Source organism: Aquarana catesbeiana, linkage group LG06 (assembly GCF_042186555.1).
Source record: "Aquarana catesbeiana isolate 2022-GZ linkage group LG06, ASM4218655v1, whole genome shotgun sequence".
Lineage (NCBI taxonomy): Eukaryota > Metazoa > Chordata > Amphibia > Anura > Ranidae > Aquarana > Aquarana catesbeiana.
In genome coordinates, this window is record NC_133329.1 from 86,686,714 (window position 1) to 86,708,034 (window position 21,321).

At 43.9% G+C, this 21,321-nt stretch overlaps 1 protein-coding gene across 3 annotated transcripts in view; it reads left to right on the top strand.

Moving 5' to 3' along the window:
* PRPSAP2 (phosphoribosyl pyrophosphate synthetase associated protein 2) overlaps positions 1-21,321 on the top strand; it is a 114,053-nt gene that overhangs the window by 68,901 nt on the left and 23,831 nt on the right. For all 3 annotated transcript variants that reach the window (XM_073636389.1, XM_073636391.1, XM_073636390.1), the window contains 3 exons: positions 944-1,059; positions 12,580-12,635; positions 16,852-17,000. In XM_073636389.1, coding sequence (XP_073492490.1) covers positions 944-1,059; positions 12,580-12,635; positions 16,852-17,000 — 321 coding nt within the window. The remainder of the gene's footprint in view (positions 1-943; positions 1,060-12,579; positions 12,636-16,851; positions 17,001-21,321) is intronic.

Sequence of the window (21,321 nt, forward strand, 5' to 3'; positions counted from 1 at the left end):
AAAAATGTAAGTCACCAGCTACAAATACTGTGGCTGCAAACATTTAATATAAAGACACTTACCTGTCCGGGGAGCCCGCGATGTCGGCACCCCAGCCGATTTTTGGATCGGGTGTCGGGTCGGGTGCTGCCGCCGCCATTCGTCATGAGGAAAACCTGCGCTTCCCTACTGCGCATGCGCGAAGCGTGCTGCGCTTTGTAATTGGCCCAGAGGCCGGGGAAGGAGGAGGGGGGCCAAACTTCTGAGGGACAGTGCCGCGATGCTGTCTACTGGAAGTGGGGAAGGGTACCTGTCAAAAAGAGGTACCCCCTTCCCCCTGAAAGGTGCCAAATGTGGCACCGTAGGAACCAGATAAGCCGAGGTTCCACTTTTGGGTGGAACTCCGCTTTAAGAGGGACAGAGAGAGGCGGGGATAGGCGAAGTTCTGTAGTTCAGCAGGCAGGGGTGACAACGCTAGTTTGGATTTCGTTGCAGCAAAGTGTTGTCAGCCTGAACAGGAAGTTGGGAGCACACTGGATACCTAGAAGATCGAAGAGTATTTTCCTGTACAGTCAAGTTATGAAGCTGGACATTATTGTTATGTATTGGATGGAAAGCGGCCCATGTCATAAGCTTTCTAGGACACAATTGCACATTCTCCTCCCTTGTGGCTTTCTTTTGTTTTTTAAATGACATGCCGTCACGCACACTTCATGGATTGTGGTTGGATTCCCTATCTTCCATCACAGTCTGACTATAAAGAAATGCAGTCATGCATGTTTATTCAGCCAGTCTATTCTCTGTATAAACTTGAATCTTGGTATTTGTGTAACTTAAGATCTTGTCTAAGCAAACAGTCAGCAGGCAGAAGTCCGGCTTGCAGGAGACAGAATAGAGGATGTGTGTCTGATCTTTAGTGTTTGCCTGCTTTGTCTCACTGTTACCTCCTCCTCTCCTCCAATAGGTTTAACGCATTTCATTACTATGGACCTGCATCAAAAGGAAATTCAGGGGTTTTTCAACATTCCTGTGGACAATCTCCGAGCATCTCCCTTCCTCTTACAGTACATCCAGGAAGAGGTACTCCTCAATGTCTACAAGTGTTGTTTTTTTTTTTTTTTTTTTTTTTCTTTCAGATACTCAAAACTTGTAAAATGCCAGTGCAGAAAATATATATATATATATTTATATATATATATATATATATATATATATATATTATAATAAAGTGGTTAATGGTTCAAACCTATGCTTTTTTTTTTTTTGCTGTTTGTGTTCACATTTTAGATTTACTTTCACTTCCTGTTTTAGAAGATACAACAGAAAATGAGGGAAAATCTTTTCAATGGGGGCACAAATGACAATCAAAATCAGCTAGCTAGTAGGCTTTAACTTTGTCTTGCTTTTGAAAAAAAAAATAATAATTTGATCATTTTTAGTTGGCAGTGTTTTAAGTTGAAACAGTAGTCAGCGGCAACAATATTTAAAGTGAACTTGCACTAAAGCTAAATTCCAGGAATTCAGCAACTTTGCAAAAAGAGAAGACACGCTATGGGGGAGCTTTACTAAAACTGGCGTCAAAAGAATCTTGTGCAGCTGCGCATAGTAATCAAACAGCTTCCAGGTTTTATAGTCAAAGCTTAAGTGCCGGTTCACACTGTAGTCATGTCAGACATCGTATGTGATTCGCACCGCACTGCAGTGCAAATCACATGCGATGTCTGTGCGATGCAGATTTAGCCATACAGATTGTATGGCTGAATTCGCATAGCATTCGGATCAAAATCGTGCAGGACTTTTTTTTTTTTTTTGTCCGCACAAGAATCGGATCGCATGGTTGTTCACACCCATGCAATCTGATTCCTGTCCGAGTTAGCACTGCGATATGCGAACCGAGCTTGAGGTGTCATTACCTTTCTATTGACACCCGCAGTGGTTTGCATAGGGCAGCGTGAACTGCCTGCGAGTTCTATGCGATGCGGGAACTGGAATAGTGCTGGTTTCCGCATTGCGCTGGTGTGGACCGGCACTAATTGAAAAAGCTGAAGTAAGAAGCTGGTTACTAACTACAGCTGCACCAGTTTTAGTAAACCCCTATGAGTTAAAGTGTAAGTAAACCCCCCTATCGTTTTCAGCCAAGGAAGCTGCCATCTTTGCCTCTGTTTAATCTACAACTGCCATGATGCTGCACATGTGATCAGTTATGACACCAGCCATTGGATGGTTTGAAAGTTTGGTTGAGAGCACAACCAATGGGAGTGTTACATTTCCGCTGCTCTCCTCTGCTGCCCATTCACAGAAGCCTTTGTATATTGTGAATGAGTTCAGATAATACAAAGGCTTCTGCGAATGGGCAGAAGGAGGGGAGGGGCGGGCATAGCAGTTCCAGCAACTCTTCTCTCTTAAAGGAACTGAGACCATAGTGAACAGCCTCAGAGCTCCGGAAGTTATCTTCCTGGAGCACGATAAACCTATCCGATGTGATTATTAAAAATAAGTCCACCAGGTGGCAAGCACCTCGTTGGACTTAACTCATGGTATGCCATATAGTTTTTACAACGTAGCTGAATTCCTGAAATTCAGCTTTAAAAGCAAGTAACAAGAGATACCTGCATATTCTGTACCTTTTTAAAGCAACTACATTATCTTTCATTTTCTCCTACACCACTCTGTTTAGCTGCCAGTAGGGAAAAGAATGCCAGATATTCCTGGGTATAAAAGCATGCCCTTTCAATGGTAGGACAGTATTTGTGGTTGGCCATTGGCCCAGGGATGTCATGTGGGAGACAGTTATTTGTCCTGTTTAAGCTCACAGTTATAGAGGACATTTTCCTCTCTCCTGGTGACTGCAAAGAGTGTAGGGGGAACGATAAGAATGTGAAGCTGGCGGGTTCAGCATTAAGTTGAACCCGTTGCTTTTTCCTGCATGGACAATAACAGGTTTACTTTACAACTTTACTAACGCTGCACGCTTTAAAATGCCGTGATAGACATGTATTTCTGGAGCGCCATTTAAAAACGACGCTCAGTTTACTACTTGAGTGTGCACCCTCCATGTGCACATTGCTTTTGATTGCAAAAAAAGCACAGAGCCAGTTAGAGTGGGTCTGTGCCATGTGATAGCCAGTCACAGCAGTCACAAATGTAAACACTGTATATGTTTACCTTTGAGAACCCTCTCCATAATGGCGTAAGTGGAGGGAGGCTTATTTGTAAATAAAGGGGTCCCTTTTAATGGAGGAAGGAAGCCGGAGATTCAAGGTGGGGGGGGTTCTAATTGATTTGGTTGGGGTTGTTTTTAACCCTTTTGCCTCCTCCTGTACATCTCATCTCCATCCTGTAGTGACCAGTATATCAACCCCTTCGCCTCCTTAATCCTGCACATTTAACCCCCCACCACTACAAAAAGAAAGTTCTGTCTGTCTCTCAAAAAAGTAAATAAAAGTCATCTGGGTACAGCGTTCCATAACCGCATAATTGGCGGTCAAACTATCACAGCGCTGAAAAATGGCCTGGTAATCAAGGGGAATATTCAGACTAGTACTCGATTGGGAAAGCTTTAAAGAGGAAGTAAACTCCCCTGGTGTTTTTGTACCTATAGGCAAGCCTATAATAAGGCTTACCTATAGGTACTGTAAATGTCTCCTAAACTTGCATCGTTTAGGAGATATTTACTGTATAGTGAGCCAATTACGTCACCGGCGCATGCGCTTTGAAGAAACGGCCGCCCGTGCCGTGACCGGTGGCTCCGGCGAGTATGCACGGGAGTGACGTTTTTGCGGCTCTGGCCAATCACAGCGCTGTAGCCCACGAACCCAGAAAGATGTCGGCCGTGTCAGCAGTCTGCGGGGGCCGCTGCAGGGCTTCATTCTAAGGTAAGCATTTCATAATGAGCTAGTATGCTATGCATACTAGCTCATTATGCCTTTGTCTTGCAGGTATTATGTTCGTTATAGCACTGTGGTTGTTGGTGCCTCCTTAGCTCAGCATCTGCCTGTATTGTGACCTTCACTCCTATACTGTTTATAGCAGCCGATAGTGAGGAGGTTGTACAAAGTCTTATCTGTGTTTACATGGCCTGGAAATGAAGTATTTTAAGGAGCATGGGAGAGGCATACTGCGCTTCACTTGTGACTGTGTCCTTGGGTTGTTTTGTATTACTTTATTTTGACTGCCAATAGGGAGACATTAAGGTCGAAGTATTGGTTACAGAACGGGACTGATGAGTAAAATTTAGGCTTCCATGCCTTTAAAGGGAAACATTGGTTTTGTGTTAGTGCTATTATAGTTTCTTTTCATATTTTATCATTTTTTTTTTTAATTGTTGTGTATGTTTTAATAAAGTGTAAGTAAACCCATACCTCCCAACTTTTTGAGATGGGAATGAGGGACACCTATCAACAAAAGTATGCAGGCATAGGACACGCCCCTTGCCATACCCCCATAAAGGAGAATTTTGCAAAAAAACAAGATTGGTTAAACCCACAAGTCCTTTTTTTTACCACTACTATTCCTTTATGTTGGCTTTTGGAATTTACAAATGCAGCAATTTAGAAATCAGATGGAAGGTTTAGCACTGGGAAACACTTTTTGATAGATCGTGCATTTTATATACAACTATGTAGATCAGACCAAAATGAGGGACAAATGAGGAGGAATGAGGGACAGAGGGACATTGCTCCAAATCAGGGACAGTCCCTCGAAATCAGGGACAGTTGGGAGCTATGAGTAAACCCCACTATCGTTTTCACCCAAGGAAGCTGCCATCTTGGCCTCTGTTTAATCTACAGCTGCCATGATGCTGCATATGTGATCAGTTATGACACCAGCCATTGGATGGTTTGACAATTTGGTTGAGAGCACAACCAATGGGAGTGTTACATTTCCGTCACGTGCCGGAAATGAAACTGTTTTATGGATGGGTTTACTTCCGCTTTAGGTTATTGAACGAACAGAGTATAAAGCTTACAATAAGAACAATTACAAGGTAGTTCCACATGAATAAAGCAGATTGCAATAAGTGTATGAATTCAAAACTGTAGTTTGTATAGTTCTGTATAAGCAGTCAGTGTTATGCAAAATCACAATGTAAGAGCCAAACAATTAGAATAGGCCAATGTATAGTTTGAGGGTGCTATCTATAGGATCTCAAAAGTCTAAACTACATATTACTTGTGGATAGACAGTATATCATTTAATAATTGTAGATTATATCAAAGATTGGAGCGGGAGACTTCGAAGGAGGTGTAGATGAACAAAGAGATCTGGACAGCCGCACACCGGAATAAATTATGTTCATCTTTATTCGTAAAACAGGATCATGGGGTACACAGGGCACCACTGTGGGGTGGTACAGAACACCAGCTAACGTGTTTCACACTTACATTTAGTGCTTACTCATAGCTCATGAGTAAGCATTTAATGTAAGTGTGAAACGCGTCAGCTGTTCTGTACCACCCCACAGTGGGCCCTGTGTACCCCATGATCCTGTTTTACGAATAAAGATGAACATAATTCATTCCAGTGTGCGGCTGTCCAGATCTCTTCGTTCATCTACACCTGTATTAGCAATTGCCAGCACCTGGGGCTCTCTTCTCCCTGGAGGTGAAGGACGCATACACCTTGGCTTGGATCTTCCTGAGCGGTGGAAAACACATTGCCTCATTTGAATTTCTGGATTTTAGACTTCGAAGGAGGGTTATGGCGTGCTGTAGTGGGGAGTTAAATGAGGGCTAGAAAATGATGATAGCATTTTGGACTACCTTGAGTATGAGGGCACGGCCGTAGCGAGATTGCCCATCGGTGGCAGGGATTCTGCTAACATAGGGTAGAATAAGCCATACCCGAGCCAAAGGGAAAGGGTCTTGAGGAGTAGAGTAAAAAAGAAAGTAAAAGGAGGGAGAAGGGAAGAATAGGGAGAGTCACCCAGGGTGAGCTGACCATCAGCGCGACATCAGATGCAATTATTATAACAAACAGCTACCACAGCACATAAGGGCCGTCTCTTCAAAAGTTTGGTGACAAGTGATGTTTGATCCAGGGTTGCTAGATTTTATCGAATTTAGAAACCTGATTGTTGTGTATAGCTTCCATTTTTGCGTGTATCAGTGTGCGGTTTACTCTGTTTCGCCACAGCTAAGGACAGGGACTTCCGTGCGTTCGCTATTGTTTGCATTTCGGCTGTGAGGAGTTGAACCAATGAGTTTGAATTGCTTACGCGTCAGGATGTCTGGTCTCATTTGTTATCTCCCTTTTTTATGATCTACAAATGACTGTGTTTTTTCAGATAAATATTTAATACACAACAAAGGATTTCTAATAGCACCATGAGCCGGCACTAAAGAACAGCTTGCTTTGAGGCTCACTATGTCTGATTGAAACCTTGTCCTACCTAATTAGGGAGGAGTCACACTGCTGTGATGGCTTATTTGAAACCCGTGAACAGCATGCCTTCTTTCTTTTACTAATGATGTCAATAGGGAACTAGAATTCCATCTTGTGGCTGAATAGGAGACTGCATAATATAGAAAAAATATATTAAAATATTTTTGTATCCGCCCAACCATAATACAATTAGAAAAAATGTATAAAAAAAGTATTATACTTCACCTTTATACATGGGGAAAAAAAGTAATTCAATTTGGCATTAAAAGCAGACACTGGTTGCTTCCTGGATCGGTTTATTTTGGATATTTTAGTTGGTGTGTTTTGTTCTTCCCCAGCCAGCTGAATCATGTCCTGGCTTCTTACCTGTCTTAGGCTGGCCACATACTTGGACAGTTTTGTTGCGTTCCATCAGTTATTTGCCACTCCGATTTTTCCCCGTGTTTCAGTTTTCAGTGCTAAGCCAATTGAAATTGGTGTTGAAATCAGACTGACGTGGCTAGATTTGAACGCCAATTTCGACTGTGACATTTTTCAAAGCTGATTGAAAGCAGCTGCTGTCTTTGAAAGCCAATTCCTAGTGTACTGTCAACAGTGGCACAGTTTTCCTGTAGTGGCTTGTGTTGACAGACTTTGGTCTTGTGTCAGTAGCATCAGCTTGGGACCCTTCTGAGATCCTTCAGAATTAATTGACAGGTGCATTTGACCTGCAGTTGACCTCCTCTTGACATTCCTTTGACCTTCTTAAAGTGGGTTTTACATTCTCATAGACTTAAATGGAGTGTGTTTAGTGGAGTGCTTGGTAGACAGAAATCGGGAGTCAAAATCTAACTTTTAGAGGCGACTCTCTGTCAGCCGGGGCATCCCAAAAGGTCCCTGGAGTAGTCTGGAGAACATTAGAAGGATGAGAGCACCACAGAACTTGGTTCGGAATTTTATTTCGTACAACATGCAATCAATAAGCCAATACATTTCAATGGCTCAAAGTTCTCCTTCATCAGAGCTAAGAATCAAAATAACATAAAACAACATAAACAACAACATAAAACAATATTGTTTTTATGTTATTTTGATTCTTAGCCCTGATGAAGGGGAACTTTGAGCCCCTGAAACGTGTTGGTTTATTGATTGTGAGTATCTAAAACAACCATCTCTAGTTTATAACTTTTTACAAAAAGGTATGCGCTCTAGAACGCTAAGCCTATGCTAAAACCTATGCTGAAGCAATAAATAATATTCATAAAATCATGTATTAGCAATGCTGTTCCTACTGGGGATATCAGCATTGAAGCTACATCATTTGTTTGAAATATTCCATTTACTAACGTAGATGTGTTTTTTTTGCTAATGGCAGTATACGTTTTATTGAATGTATACAATTCTGTTAAATGTTATTTAACCCTTTCCTATCCTCCATGGCGTCCCTTTACAAGGTTCTGAACACAGGGGGTGGAGGACTGGAGAGACTGGTCGATCACATGACCATTGTGATTGGCCATTAAATTGGTCACATGATTGGTGAGCCGGTCCCGTCGGCTACTGATTATTAGTGGGTACCAAGAGCTGTCTTTATTTGAAACATCGACCACCCAGCGACACAAATGTGCACCATGTGACTGTTAAAGCCTGCCCTTTTGCCATTGTACATGTCTTAGGCGGTCATATGGGGGTTAAAGGATGAAGTTCACCTTTAGAACATGTTACACCCATATTTAGGGTGTAACATGTTCTAGCACTCTGTTGTAACTACCCTCTGATAGAGGATGAAAAATAATTAAACATACCAGGCTTTAAATTAAAGTGATACTAAAGTCTCAGTTTCTTTTTTCCTTTAAAAATAACAAACATGTTATGCTTACCTGCTCTGTGGAGTGGTTTTGCACAGAACAGCCCAGATCCTCCTTTTCTTCTGGCCCCTCCCCCCTTGCTGAGTGCCCCCACAGCAAGTGGCTTGCTATGGGGGCACCCGAGCCACTGCTCTGTGTGTCCATTCAGACACGGAGCAACGGTTTGGCCCACGCCCCCTCTCTCTCCTCATCGGCTCTCTGACTTTGATTGACAGCAACAGGAGCTCTGCCAGCCAATGAGGAGGGAGAGTCCCGGGCAGCCGAGACACTCCTGCAAAATCGTTGGATCAAGAAGGGCTCAGGTAAGTATTGGGGGGGGGGGGGCTGCGCACACAGAAGATTTTTTAGTCCAATGCACGGAATGCATTAAGATAGAAAAACCTTCTGACTTTACAACCACTTTAAAGGAGAGTGATGCCATTAATCGTTCTGGGAGGGGTTTGGGACACAATCTTCTGCGGGATGCTTTCACCCTTGAAGCCTTTGAGTGGCATAGGAATTGGACTGGTGATTTTACCGACCATGTTTTAGGTGTGATTTGCTGCCTCTTGTCACATGATTCACCATCCTCTCTTCTGTGGACAGTGCTACAGTGCGCTCACAGATAGAGCAGTACTGGAACCAGTGAACTCGGCCTTGCATTCTTCAAGGACTCCAGTTTAGGACTATAAAGAAAAATAGTAGCATACTAGCCACTATAGGGATTTGGCTAGCAGGGCAGCTACAAGCAGGAGATAAATGCCAGGCCAGGATCAGAGCCACATAGCTAGACTCTGTGGTCCCTGAGTCACTTAAAATATAAGATCTCTTTGTTGACTGGACTGTTCCTTTAACCACTCGTGGGTTAAGTATGTATTTCTTGGAGTCAATGAGTTTCTATAGATGTACAGCAGCCCTTGTGATTTCTGGCAGGTCATATGGCTATTTTATCCTTTATCAGGGCCTGTAACTTGCAGGCTTCTGTTTCTTGCCACGCTTCCTCCCGTCACATGATCTCTGAGCTGCATAATTACAGAGCAGATATAGGAAGCCAGGCATCTTAAATGTTCTGCTTGGCACAATAGAGGCGGATCGCGTTTCTGGCTGAACAATGAGCGTGCATTTCATTAGGCGGAAAACCTGGCTGTGAAGGATCCGGTGTTCTGTAGAACGTGTAGGTGCATATTGGCTACATCCCGGCTTCTCTGTTTTATTTTTGTGAGCAATGAATGAAAACCTCAGTTTTACATGGATAATGCCGGCGAGGCACGACCTCGGATTTTACAGGGCGGAGAGCTTTGTGTGTGTGTGTGTCTTCATATTGCATATAGAACTGAGCAAGCAGTTGCTTGTTAGGATTGTCTGTGGGTTGCTAGAATCTTACAGGGTTGAAAAGATCAAGTTGGCTGAGATGCAACGCTGTATCCTGGCCTAGGGCAGCACTTTGCAGGGGGGGGCAGCACGGAAAGGGTCCCCGCCGGCTTGCGATACACTGTTAGCGTAGCACCAGTCTTATGGGGCGAACTGGGCTGAGAGACAAATTAGTCCAGCACTCTGGACCACAAACCTTCCTCACTGTACTATATGTTTTCTGATGCACCATTGGCATGGTTATATCTTCTTAGTCCTCTCCATAAAATTATCAGAAATTTGTGCTTAAAGTAGAACTATAGGCAACACTTTTTTTTTTTCATTTTGGATAGAATAAGGGAGGGTTATAGCCCCTGTTAGTTTATTTTTTACCATCCTTGTCCCATTGCAGAGATTTCCCTTCACTTCATGCCCCATAGCCAAACAGGAAGTGAGAGGAGATCTATGCAAATTAAGGCAATCCATTGCCCCCCCCCCCCCCCCCCCGGCCCTCAGAACTAGTGTCCCCACTCGAACATTTCAGGGCGGGTCTTAAACAGCAAGGGGTGTGGTCTTGACAGGAAGGGGTAGGTCTTATTTAAATTAGAGGGTGCACTAGTTTAGTCAGGCCTAGGGCAGCACAAAACCTAAATGCACTACTGCTGAGATGTGCTCATTTCAGTCAAGCATCCATGTTTATGATTCAGCAGGAAAACGTATTCCGGATGCTTGGTTCTTTCTTAGTTGGGCAAGATTCCCTTTACCAACTGGCATTTCACAGTAGGGCCTCAAATACTCTGGCCATATAGCCCAGATGCATGGGACAGTGTCATTTATCTGCGGGTGGAAGGTACAGGCGCACCATCCAGCCCTGCTGCCAGTATCCTGTAAAACTCTATGAGAAGCTGACAGCTGCTGCAACTGAATGGTGCACTGAGTGGGAATTACATTTGGAGCAGTATGCATCCAAGCAGACTACATTTTGTGTTACCAGTCGGTGCACCATCCAGCCACAGCAACTGTCAGCCTCTCATAGACTTATGCAGGCTGCTGGCAGCAAGACTGGTTGGGTGCGTCTGTACAGCCGCACATAAACACCCAGAGCCTCATTGGCTAAATGTCAGTGTGCAATGAGGCCTAAGGTCACATTCACATAGACAGACCGGTCAGTTTTTCAGGCGGATCCGATCGGCCAATCCATTGCTCTCTACGGAGCAACGGATGTCAGTGGATCTGCTGACACCCGCCGACATCTGATCTGATCCTGCCTGCTAAAAAAAAAAAAAAAAAAAAAAAGATTGGATCGTATGACAGATGGAAACGGATAGGTGGTCCATTCGACAGCTCATAGAGGACAGCACGCTGATGCGGAGCGGATACAGACCTGTCATCTGCCTGCTCAGCCGGAATCAGCGGAAAGGATCCCCCGGGGATAATAGGCTGGGTCTGACATAGGGCTGGGGAAAAAAATCAATTTGAATCTTTGAATTGAGTTGAGAGGTCAAATCGATTCAAATTTTCAGCAAATCGATTTTTTTTTTTCACCAGGACCAGCGGGCAGGAGTTTTTAGTTGAGGCCGCAGCTTCGGCCTAGTCCGTGAGGCCGGATGCCGCGGACTAGACCGAAGCCGCGGCCTCGCCTAAAAACTCCTGCCCGCTGGTCCTGGTGAAAAAAGCTCCTCAGGACCAACGCGGTGTCCATCAAAAAAAAAAAAAATAAAATAACTTGATTCAAATCATGAATAGATTTTTTTTAAAAATCGCAGATTTTTTTGGAGAAAATCGCCCAGCTCTAATCTGACAATTTTCTTATGTCTGTGAGAAGCCTTTAAAAAGAACTCCACTTTTGTTGAAAAAAAAAAATATTACAAATAAAAAAAAGAATGATATGGTATATACAAATCGCTGCACAAACCTTTTATAGTAATTCAATGTTATTACAAATTACTGCAGCTTCTGTAATTTTCTGTAAAATTCAATGCATTATGGCAAATCGGAGGTGTTCTGTACACAGATGGTGTATGGAGCACGCCCACCCCCCCCCCCCCACCCCACCCATGATGTCATTTCCTGCTTGTGTGATTGACTCACTGATTTTCTCATAAATCCACTAAAATAGAAGTCACGTTTAGAAGTCTTACCAGCAAATAGGCACACATAGGCAGTTTATATCCAGCATCCAATTTCAACAAGAAACCACCCACAGGAGAGTGTTTTTTTTCCCAACAAAAGTGGAGTTACACTTTAAGGGTAGCGTTAGACATGTGTCTAAATCTCCTTTTCCTCTAAAGCCCAATCTGCATTCGGATTGCTCTTCAGAGGCTATTGACAGGGATGCGACATTTCCTCACTGTCTGTTTTAACCCCATTTTTGCAGCGCTTCCCCATTTGCTAGAATGTGTAGCATTCAGCGGGCTTGTTGCCTGCTGATCGCTACATGTTGGGTAAACTTTGCCACGGGCATAAAGCTTTGTGACCATATAATGTTAAATCCACTAGTTCACTGTATATTGCAGCTTAAAAAAATTTAGAGGAAAAAATTTTGGGAAAACCAAAATTTACAGTTGGCACCAGGACAGGAGGCGAGGTAATATCTTCCAATCGGGACACCTTTTCAGGTGACGGCTGCCTAAGAGGGTCGTTTCTCTCACTTTGTGAAGATTTTCTGTCCTTTCCTGTCGCCATCCAGGTACAGGAAGTAAAGGTAAATCGAAACGAACATATTTGTGTCTGGTTTATACAGAACAGTAATGTTTTGGTTTTTTTTTTGCACTTGCACACTTCAGATAAAAATAGTGAAACACTCGGGTGAGAAGAGAAGGGTAACGGTGCCACCTTTGGCCGATATTTGGGGTAATGGGCGATGTTCAGATTTTCAGATTTTCTTTTTTTTTTTTTTTTTTTCTTCTCATTATTGAAAAAAAGGGAGGAACTGCATTTGTGTACCTACCTTAAAGTAGAGCTCCCCCCCTGCAGACTTGCATAATACAATTTGTGTGTTATGAAAAGCATGGATTCACAACATTGTTGTGTTTTGCAGATTCCTGACTACAGAAATGCAGTCATAGTAGCCAAATCTCCTTCATCAGCAAAACGGTGAGTAAATTAGATGATTGTCATCTCTCAGGACTATGAATCCTATGATATTGAGATTTTTTTTTTTGTTCACTTTCTTAGAACAGCGGTACCCCAGATGCATGGGGGTGTCAGTTCCTGTTGCCCTTATTTTTTAAACTAGGGTCAACTTTGACAATCACGAGGATACCTTACAGACTTTAGACTCCATTCATAGTTATGTCCGATGAGATTAGAAAATTGTAGCCGTATAGCGGAATATAAAGCTGGGTATCCTTGTTTTAAAAAAAATGTTTAAAATTGTATTATTTAGTTTTTCAAGACTCCTGTTAATATCTACAGTTAGACAAGTTTTATGAGTTTCCAAAGGGAAACTATCAGAATGTCTGTTACTTGTCTTATTGAAGACTCCTCAAACAAGGTGCTGCCTTTGCCCGACCACTGGACGTGGTGTTAGTATTGCAGGCAGTGTGTCCCTATGCTAGGCTGCTTTGCTTTCCCCCTGAGCTAGCACCACTTCTGTCAGCTGAACATAGGGAGGTGGTAGTTTTTCACTGTGGCCATCTATTTTAAAGTGGAACTTTTATCCATAAGAGCTTTGATAAAAAAATAATGTTCTTTAGCAAGGAACATACATTTAATAATTATGCTACCAAAATTAGCATGTGCTGTAAATTGCCTCCAGCATTGTTCCTGCTTCTTTTCCCTGGAGGCTGCCATTTTGCTGAAGCCCAGAGCCTCTGAGCAGCAGTAAATCTTTATACTGTCAGCAGATCTGCCTCTACATTTTAGGCACAGTGCTGGTGTTCTGCCATATAGTGTCCTCCTATCGGATAGTGTCCACTCCGTACTGCGCAGGCGCAGCACGGAGCAGAAGGAGATGCCGAAAATGTCCAAAGTTGATCAGCTGACCATCAGCTGTACACGGCGCTTCGGCAGTTCTTAGCGATGGCTGTGTGAGAGGGCCCCTCGCGGGCTCGCTTCGCTCGCCACGCTTCGGGCACGGCCTCGCTGCGCTCGGCAACTATTTATTCTCACTCTATGTCCACTTGGATAGTAGGGAATGATCCTGGACATAGGGTGAGAATAAAAGCGCAGGCGCCGTGTACAGCTGATGATCAGCTGTTAAACTTCGGAGACTTTCGGCGTCTCGTTTGTCCTCCGTACTGCGCCTGCGCAGTACAGGGAGGACACTATATGATAGGGGACTGTATTTGACAAGACACCGGAAAATAAAAGAGAGAGAGCCACTGAGCATGTGCAGAGCAGGGTGAGACAGTACATTACTGCATTTAAACAGTATAGGCACTTATTTTTAATGTTTTACATAGCGATACCTGCAAAAGGGGCCAGCCTGAAGTGATCTAGCAGAACTTAATTTTCTGATTTAAAGATCCTCTTTAAGTGAGCCTGTCCTTAAAATTCACACATCACATGACTCAGGATGACATTTTTCAGCATAACCAAATCTCATTATCTTATACAAAAATTATCTTTTTTTGCGATGAGTTTTTAAAAAAAAAAAGGTGCTCCCATGTGAGACCTGAAAGATAGCCAAAGATCACATGGTCTCTGGATAAAGGTCCTCTGTGGAAACTTGACGTCATTACAGAGGAGTTCCGCCTGGGAAAAAAAAAAAAAAAATTAAAAGTGAGCAGCTAAAAATACTGCAGCTGCTGACTTTTAATATATGAACACTTAACCTGTCCAGGGCGCCCGCGATGGCAGCACCCCAGCCGATTTTCGGATCCGTTGTTGGGTGCTGCCACTGCCATTTCCACTAAGGGAAACCGTCAGCGAAGCCTTTCGGTTTCACAGCCGGTTGCTTACTGCGCATGTGCGAAGTGCACTGCACTTTCTTATCTCCCCGGCGAAGGAGGAGGGACCAAACTTCCGAGGGACGGCACCGTCTCCCGGAAGTGGGGGCGGGGACCTGTCAAAAACAGGTCTCCATTCCCCCCTCCCCCTGAAAGGTGCCAAATGGGGCACTGGAGGGGGGGGGACAAATAAGCGGAGGTTCCACTTTTGGGTGGAACGCCGCTTTAAAGACTGCAGATGTTCATAGTTATAAATCAGACAGACTAAATAGGATCATGAGATAGGATAATAAAAACATAGCAATGCGCAGCTTTATTAAAGCGCTAGTAAACAGCACAATTTTTTTTTTTAACCCTGCAAGGTAAAGGCGTGAAGATAAAGCCCTCTCCGTGGTGACAGCGCACCGCGGGAAGTCTTCGTTCTAACGTTAGTATTTCATAATGTGCTAGTTTGCGATGCATGCTAGCACATTATGAAATACTAATGTTAGAACGAAGCCTTCCTCCAGCGCGCTGTCACCGCTGAGAGGGCTTCCATCTTCACCTGGTCTTCCTTCTGGGTTCACGGACAGCCAGCGTTTGGCCATGTCGCAATGACGTCAAACTCGCACAATGCACGAGTCACGGACACCGGCATGGGGCTCTGAAGGGACGGCACGGGTATGCCGTCCCCTCAGAACACATGCACCAGTGACATCACCGGCTGCATGTTGTGTAAATATCTCCTAAACAGTGCAGGTTTAGGAGATATTCACGGTACCTACAGGCAGGGCTTTTTTTCAGCTGGAACTTGGTGGAACTCAGTTCCACCACCTCTGGTTCAGGCAGCACATCCCTAAACTCTGTACTATGTACCAAGTGCACCCCAGAACTCTGCACGTAGCACACCCCTAAACTCTGTACTATGTACCAAGCGCACCCCAGAACTCTGCACGTAGCACACCCCTAAACTCTGTACTATGTACCAAGCGCATCCCAGAACTCTGCACGTAGCACACCCCTAAACTCTGTACTGTGTACCAAGCGCACCCCAGAACTCTGCACATAGCACACCCCTAAACTCTGTACTGTGTACCAAGCGCACCCCAGAACTCTGCACATAGCACACCCCTGGGAGGTGGGGAGTTTTAGGGTGTTGTGGTTGAGTTCCTTCACCTATTTTCTGAGGAAAAAAAAAGCCCTGCCTACAGGTAAGCCTTATTATAATTTTAAAGTAGCAAGAGAAAAACTCACCCAAGCTCTACCACTATATAGTATAGTTGGTGTGTAGAGTAGTCGGTGCTCTGGCTAATTAAGCTCACAAAAGATCCATAGAAAGTACAGGCCGGCAACTCGACAGCTTCTCCATAGAAAATATTTGAGCATTACAGCAATAACATCATCCAAAAATTCTGACGCGTTTCGGCCTTCATCCATAGGCTTACCTGTGGGTACAAGTGCTGAAATAGACTTTGCTTCCACTTTAAGTAGGAAGTGGAGCCTGCAACAAAAAAACACACAAAGAGAAAACCTCCATATACACTATTCTATACCCAGAGTTGATCCAGAGGAAGGCAAAAAAGAACAAAAACCCCCAATAAAGCATGATCCAATTTGCTCTAGCGAGGGATAAAAAAAAAGCCCTTCCTGATCCCCCTACCAGGCCATCAGATATTCCCTGGATCAACTTTACCCATATAATATTAGTATCCCGTTATGCATTTAGGAAAAAATCCAGGCCTTTTCTAAAATAATCGACTGAGCTGGTCAGAACTGATTCTTCACCCTGCATTGCTTACTTTTCAGGGATAGGTGTGTGTGTGTTGTTAGTTTGTTATATTTTATGCCTGTCAGAGCAGAAATGTCAGCCTGTCTAAGGCCCCCATGGAGGCTGAACTGCCCGATCCTGCCTGATAAATGGGCTGTTGGTGGCGGGTTAAAACTGACAAGAGCTTGCGTAAGGCATTTTTTTTTTTTTTTTTTTTTATTTGTATTTTGATATTCGTCTGACACTTCTGCTCTTACAGGGAGAGAATATCCATATTAGTGAATGGTAAAAAAAAAAGTGATCCGTTGGCCGCACAAATTATAATTTAAGAGTAGAGATTTAGATTATTACAATGTGACTGTTTTTTTTTTCTTTTTTTTATTTCTTTTATTAAACTGATCTCTTTTGTGCACACATATTATTGACACTAGATTTCCCCTGTGAAAATTGCCGTCTAGATCCTACATTGGACTGGATAAGTTCTGGATTCTTCTTTACCTTTACTAATCCCAGGATAGGGCCTGTTTTTATGGCTCAGGGGACATCCAGCAGACTGGATTGGTCCGTAGAGATCGGACAAGTCTCCAGGACTGCTTAGCGAGGGGACAGTTTGTGTGTTTTCAGTAACGTTTCCTGTAAGAAGCGCCTGTCATCGGCCTTTTCTATCCCGCAGAGCCCAGTCTTTCGCCGAGCGGTTACGGCTAGGGATCGCGGTCATTCACGGAGAAGCTCAGGACGCAGAATCTGATCAGGTGGACGGGCGACATTCTCCGCCAGCCGTCAAGAACGTTGCCGCCATTCACCCGTCGTTGGAAATACCCTGTAAGAGTCTCATTGTCTGTTTTCTATACAGATGTGAACATACAGGAGCAATCATAGCTGCAGCATGTATACCGATTAGTCTTCAGATGTGAACCCTCCGCTCTGTCCTGCTTCTGCAAAGTAATATAAATACTTGCCTTTGCTACAAAAATTGACAAAGTTCCTCCAACATCCCCTAATTTTACTCATGTGACCAAATGCCTAGGCATTGATCATGTGATGTCTGCTGAGGAGGGGGAATGGTTTCTGTATCAAATGTTTGAAGACTTTGCTCTTTTAGGGGGCATTGAGGATAGGATAGCAAAGATGCAGCTAATTAGACAGTTTGTCCATTTTAAAGTAGGTTTGTTATGAGAGAAATACTTGGCCGCCATTGCTGACCTACTGAATATGCAAAGTGCCCGGCTTGTATGGTGACCCTTTGCCTAGTATGCAGATCTGGAAAGTTGGAGAGAAATCAGTAACTGTTATTTGCACATTTTGTTCCAGGTCAAAGATTTATATTATTTAAAGCAGTATTAAACACAAAAACAAACCTTTATTATATTGCAGCTTATAAATTCGTAGATGTGGTGGCTGCATTAGTTTCCTTTTTAGACTTTCTTCCTTCTATTTTCATCTGGTGATCCAGCCAAGCAAGTCTGTTATTTTTCAAAAACACAGGCTCTCCAGCATAATGTATCCATTTACATGGATGTGACAAAACAGTGCTAGTTCACACCAGATGCAGTTCTGGGTGCTTTTTTTTCTGCACTAGAAATGCATGCAGTGTTTTCCATGTATTCCAATGGCTCTAGTTCACACCAGTGCCGTCAGTTTCCAGTGCAGAAAAAAAAGTAGAGCGTGTTGCATTTTTTTCTGCACAGAACTGTACTGGAGCATAGCAAATTGTATCAAGAATGCGCTTGAACTGCATGTGGTGGGAACTGTAAGCAAAAACTGATCCGGAATGTATAAGTGCATAATTGTGGTGTGAACTGGCCCTAAAAATACATGCACAGTGTTTTACATGTATTCCAATGGCTCTAGTTCACACCAGTGCAGTCAGTTTCTGGTGCATAAATTGACCGGAAACTGACTGGAACTGACGGCGTTGGTGTGAAATAGAACCGTTGGAATACATGGAAAACACTGTGCATGCATTTTTAGTGCAGAAAAAAAAGTGCACGGAACTGCATCTGTTGTGAACTGACCCTTAGTGTTTGTAACCCTAAAAAATTTTTAAAAATTGATACTGTTCCTTTAAAGCAGGGGTCTCAAACTGGCGGCCCTCCAGCTGTTGCAAAACTACAAGTCCCATGAGGCATTGCAAGGCTGACAGTTACAAGCATGACACCCACGGGTAGAGTCATGATGGGACTTGTAGTTTCACAACAGCTGGAGGGCCGCCAGTTGTAGACCCCTGCTTTAAAGCATAAATAACAGCACAGTGCTTGTGCTGTGTAATTTGGCCCTTTGTATCATCTAAAATACCTAGCTGATCATGCCTGGTGCTGCCCGACCCTCTGTAAACTGACCACGCTTATCATGGCTGCTGAGCCCTGATACTGTGGTCAGTTTGCGTGCCCCTGTCCTCCCGCTGTCTCTCCTTGCTCCCTCTCTCCCCATGCCTGTCAGTTAGTCTCTCCTGATCTGCTCCCCACCCCTCCCCTCTTGCAGCATAACAAACTTTATTATGTTCATACAATCCTCAGTGTTAGATAACTTTGTGTGCCCCAGTGTATTTGCCTTATAAAAAAATATGCAGTTTTGTACCTTATTTCAGAGCGGCGCTCACATGACCGCCCATCGCTCTCCTCCTCACTGACGGATTCACTGCCCCTCCTGCTGTAGTTGTCAAATCAGGAGAGGAGAGCGGCGGGCAGTCACGTGAGCGCCACTCTGACATTAGGTACAAACCGGCAAATTCCTTATAAAACACATACACTGGGGCACATAACGTTTTCTAACATAGGGGATTGTATGAACATTAAGTGGCTTTATAACCACTTTAACACTGGCAGGGGTACTTAAAATGATCAGCTTTTATAGGGGTGATTAAACTGAGACTGACGATGCAGCGGTCTGCTGTGCCCCCTGTTCTCATTCCTTGAGAGTTGTGTCTCACTAATATAGGAGGTGTGTTAATGGCCAGATCACCAGGTGAAAACAGACGGGAAAGCCAAAGAAAAGAAAAGGAATGCAGCCACCACATCTAAGGATTGGTAAGCTGCAATATATAACATTTCTGGTTTTGGGTTTAATACCACTTTAAAGCAAAAGACCAGGCAGAGCTAGCATTTTTAAAGGTCTGTAATGGCAACCTTTGTTTTTTTGATTTTTTTGTTTTTGTGACAGGTGTTCTTTAAATTAATTGAACTTACATTGTTTTGCTTAAAGTGTTTGTTAAGGTAAAAAATATTTTCTACAGTTCCCTGTGATATATAACATTAAGCTCCACAGCGCATGTCATTTATAAAAATATGCGGTGTAATAGCTTACTTAAAAGCGGCGTTCGCTGGTCTCCTCTCCCAATGCGATAGCTGCAGGGGGATGTGCTGGGAAACCCCCCGCTGACGCCAGCCGAGAGGAGGGGAGGAGACCGGCGGCAGTCACGTGAGTGCCAAACAGCGCTCTTAAGTAAGCTATTATACCATATATTTTTATAAATGAGATGCACTGCGGAGCCTAATGTTCTATATTAGAGGGAACTATAGAAAAATCTACTGTTTTTTTAGAGCAGGAGGGGAGCTGAAAGGCAGAGGGGGGAGAGGACAGAGGGAGACACAGGAGAGCGGGCTGCGGATGACGGAGGCACGTACGGTTGACTCTGGTGTCAGAGCCCAGCAGCCCTGATATATCGGAGTCAGCGCAGAGAGGGGAGGGGGGGTAGAAACTGGCAGGATCAGACAGGTATTTCAGGTGTTACAAGGGGCCAAATGGCACAGCACAAGCACTGTGCTGTATAAGCATGCTTTAAATTAAAAAAAAAAAATTAAAAGTCAGCAGCTACAAATACTGCAGCTGCTGACTTTTAATAATCGGGCACTTACCTGTCCCAGGGTCCAGCGATGCGGAGGAACAAAGCCCCGCTCGTCTCCCCCTCCTCTCTGCGGCACTGGCACTGGCACTGTCACTGTGGGCGCCCGGCTGTGGCCCATGCTGTGCGCTGTGACTGGCCGGGCAATCATCTGGGACCTGTGACGTGTCTCAGATGATTGCTGAGAGCGAGGGGGGAGAGGTGATCTCCCTTCCGGCGCCGTGGGATGCTGCGGAGCCCCGGGAGGAAGTAGGAGCTGGAACCCTCTAAAAAGAGGGTTTCCACCCCCCCCCCAAAAAAAAAATGACATGCTAAATGTGGCATGTCAGGGGGTCACCTTCCCTTAAAGCGGAAGTTCCATTTTTTGGTGGAACTCCGCTTTAAGGGAACAGGATTTTTTTTTTGGGTTAACAAACACTTTAAAGCAGACCCGTTGTTCGCCCAAGTAGGGCAAATTAGCAGGTTCCCTTTAATTCCCTCTTCTCAGCACTAAACTTTTCCACCCTTTCTGTTCAGCTGCTAAATGCAAAATACTTGATAATTCCTGATATATGGAGTAGAATGTGACTCCCTAGAGAGGTATATTCGATTAGTTTGAAGACTGTGTCCTTTGTGTGGCACTCCAGCTCCAATCCAGTATAATAATAAGTATGCAGATCATAGGCTGGCCATGTTCCCATTGAGAAAACGGTGAGATTCTTGCCCTTTCTCAGACGTGTTGCTGGATCTTTGTATCTAGATACAGGTAGGTTTGTGTTACACTGATGTAACTAATGCCGCTCCTTCTGGCAGGGAAATTCCAAGTAGAAAATTCTCTGGGCGCAATTATAAAAGTTACTTTGGTGGTCAGAAATGCTTTTTTGTCACCCATACACAGACATACACAACCCACTCTTCATCTGATCATCTCATTCAATGTGTAAACTAATCTAGTTATATATATGTTGGATAGACACTTACTGGACCCTTTATTAGGTACACCTGTTCAATTGCTTGGTAACACAAACTCCTAATCAGCCAATCACACGGCTGCACCTCAATGCATTTAGGCATCTAGACGTGGTGAAGACAACTTGCTGAAGTTTCAACCGAACATCAGATTGGGGAAGAAAGGGGATTTAAGTGACTTGGAAACGTGGCATGGTTGTTGACGGGCTGGTCTGAGTATTTCAAAAACGTCTGATCTACTGGGATTTTCACACACAACCATCTCTAGGGTTTTACAGAGAATGGTCCCAAAAAGAGAAAATATCCAGTGAGCGCCAGTTGTGTGGAGGAAAATGTCTTGTTGATGTCAGAGGA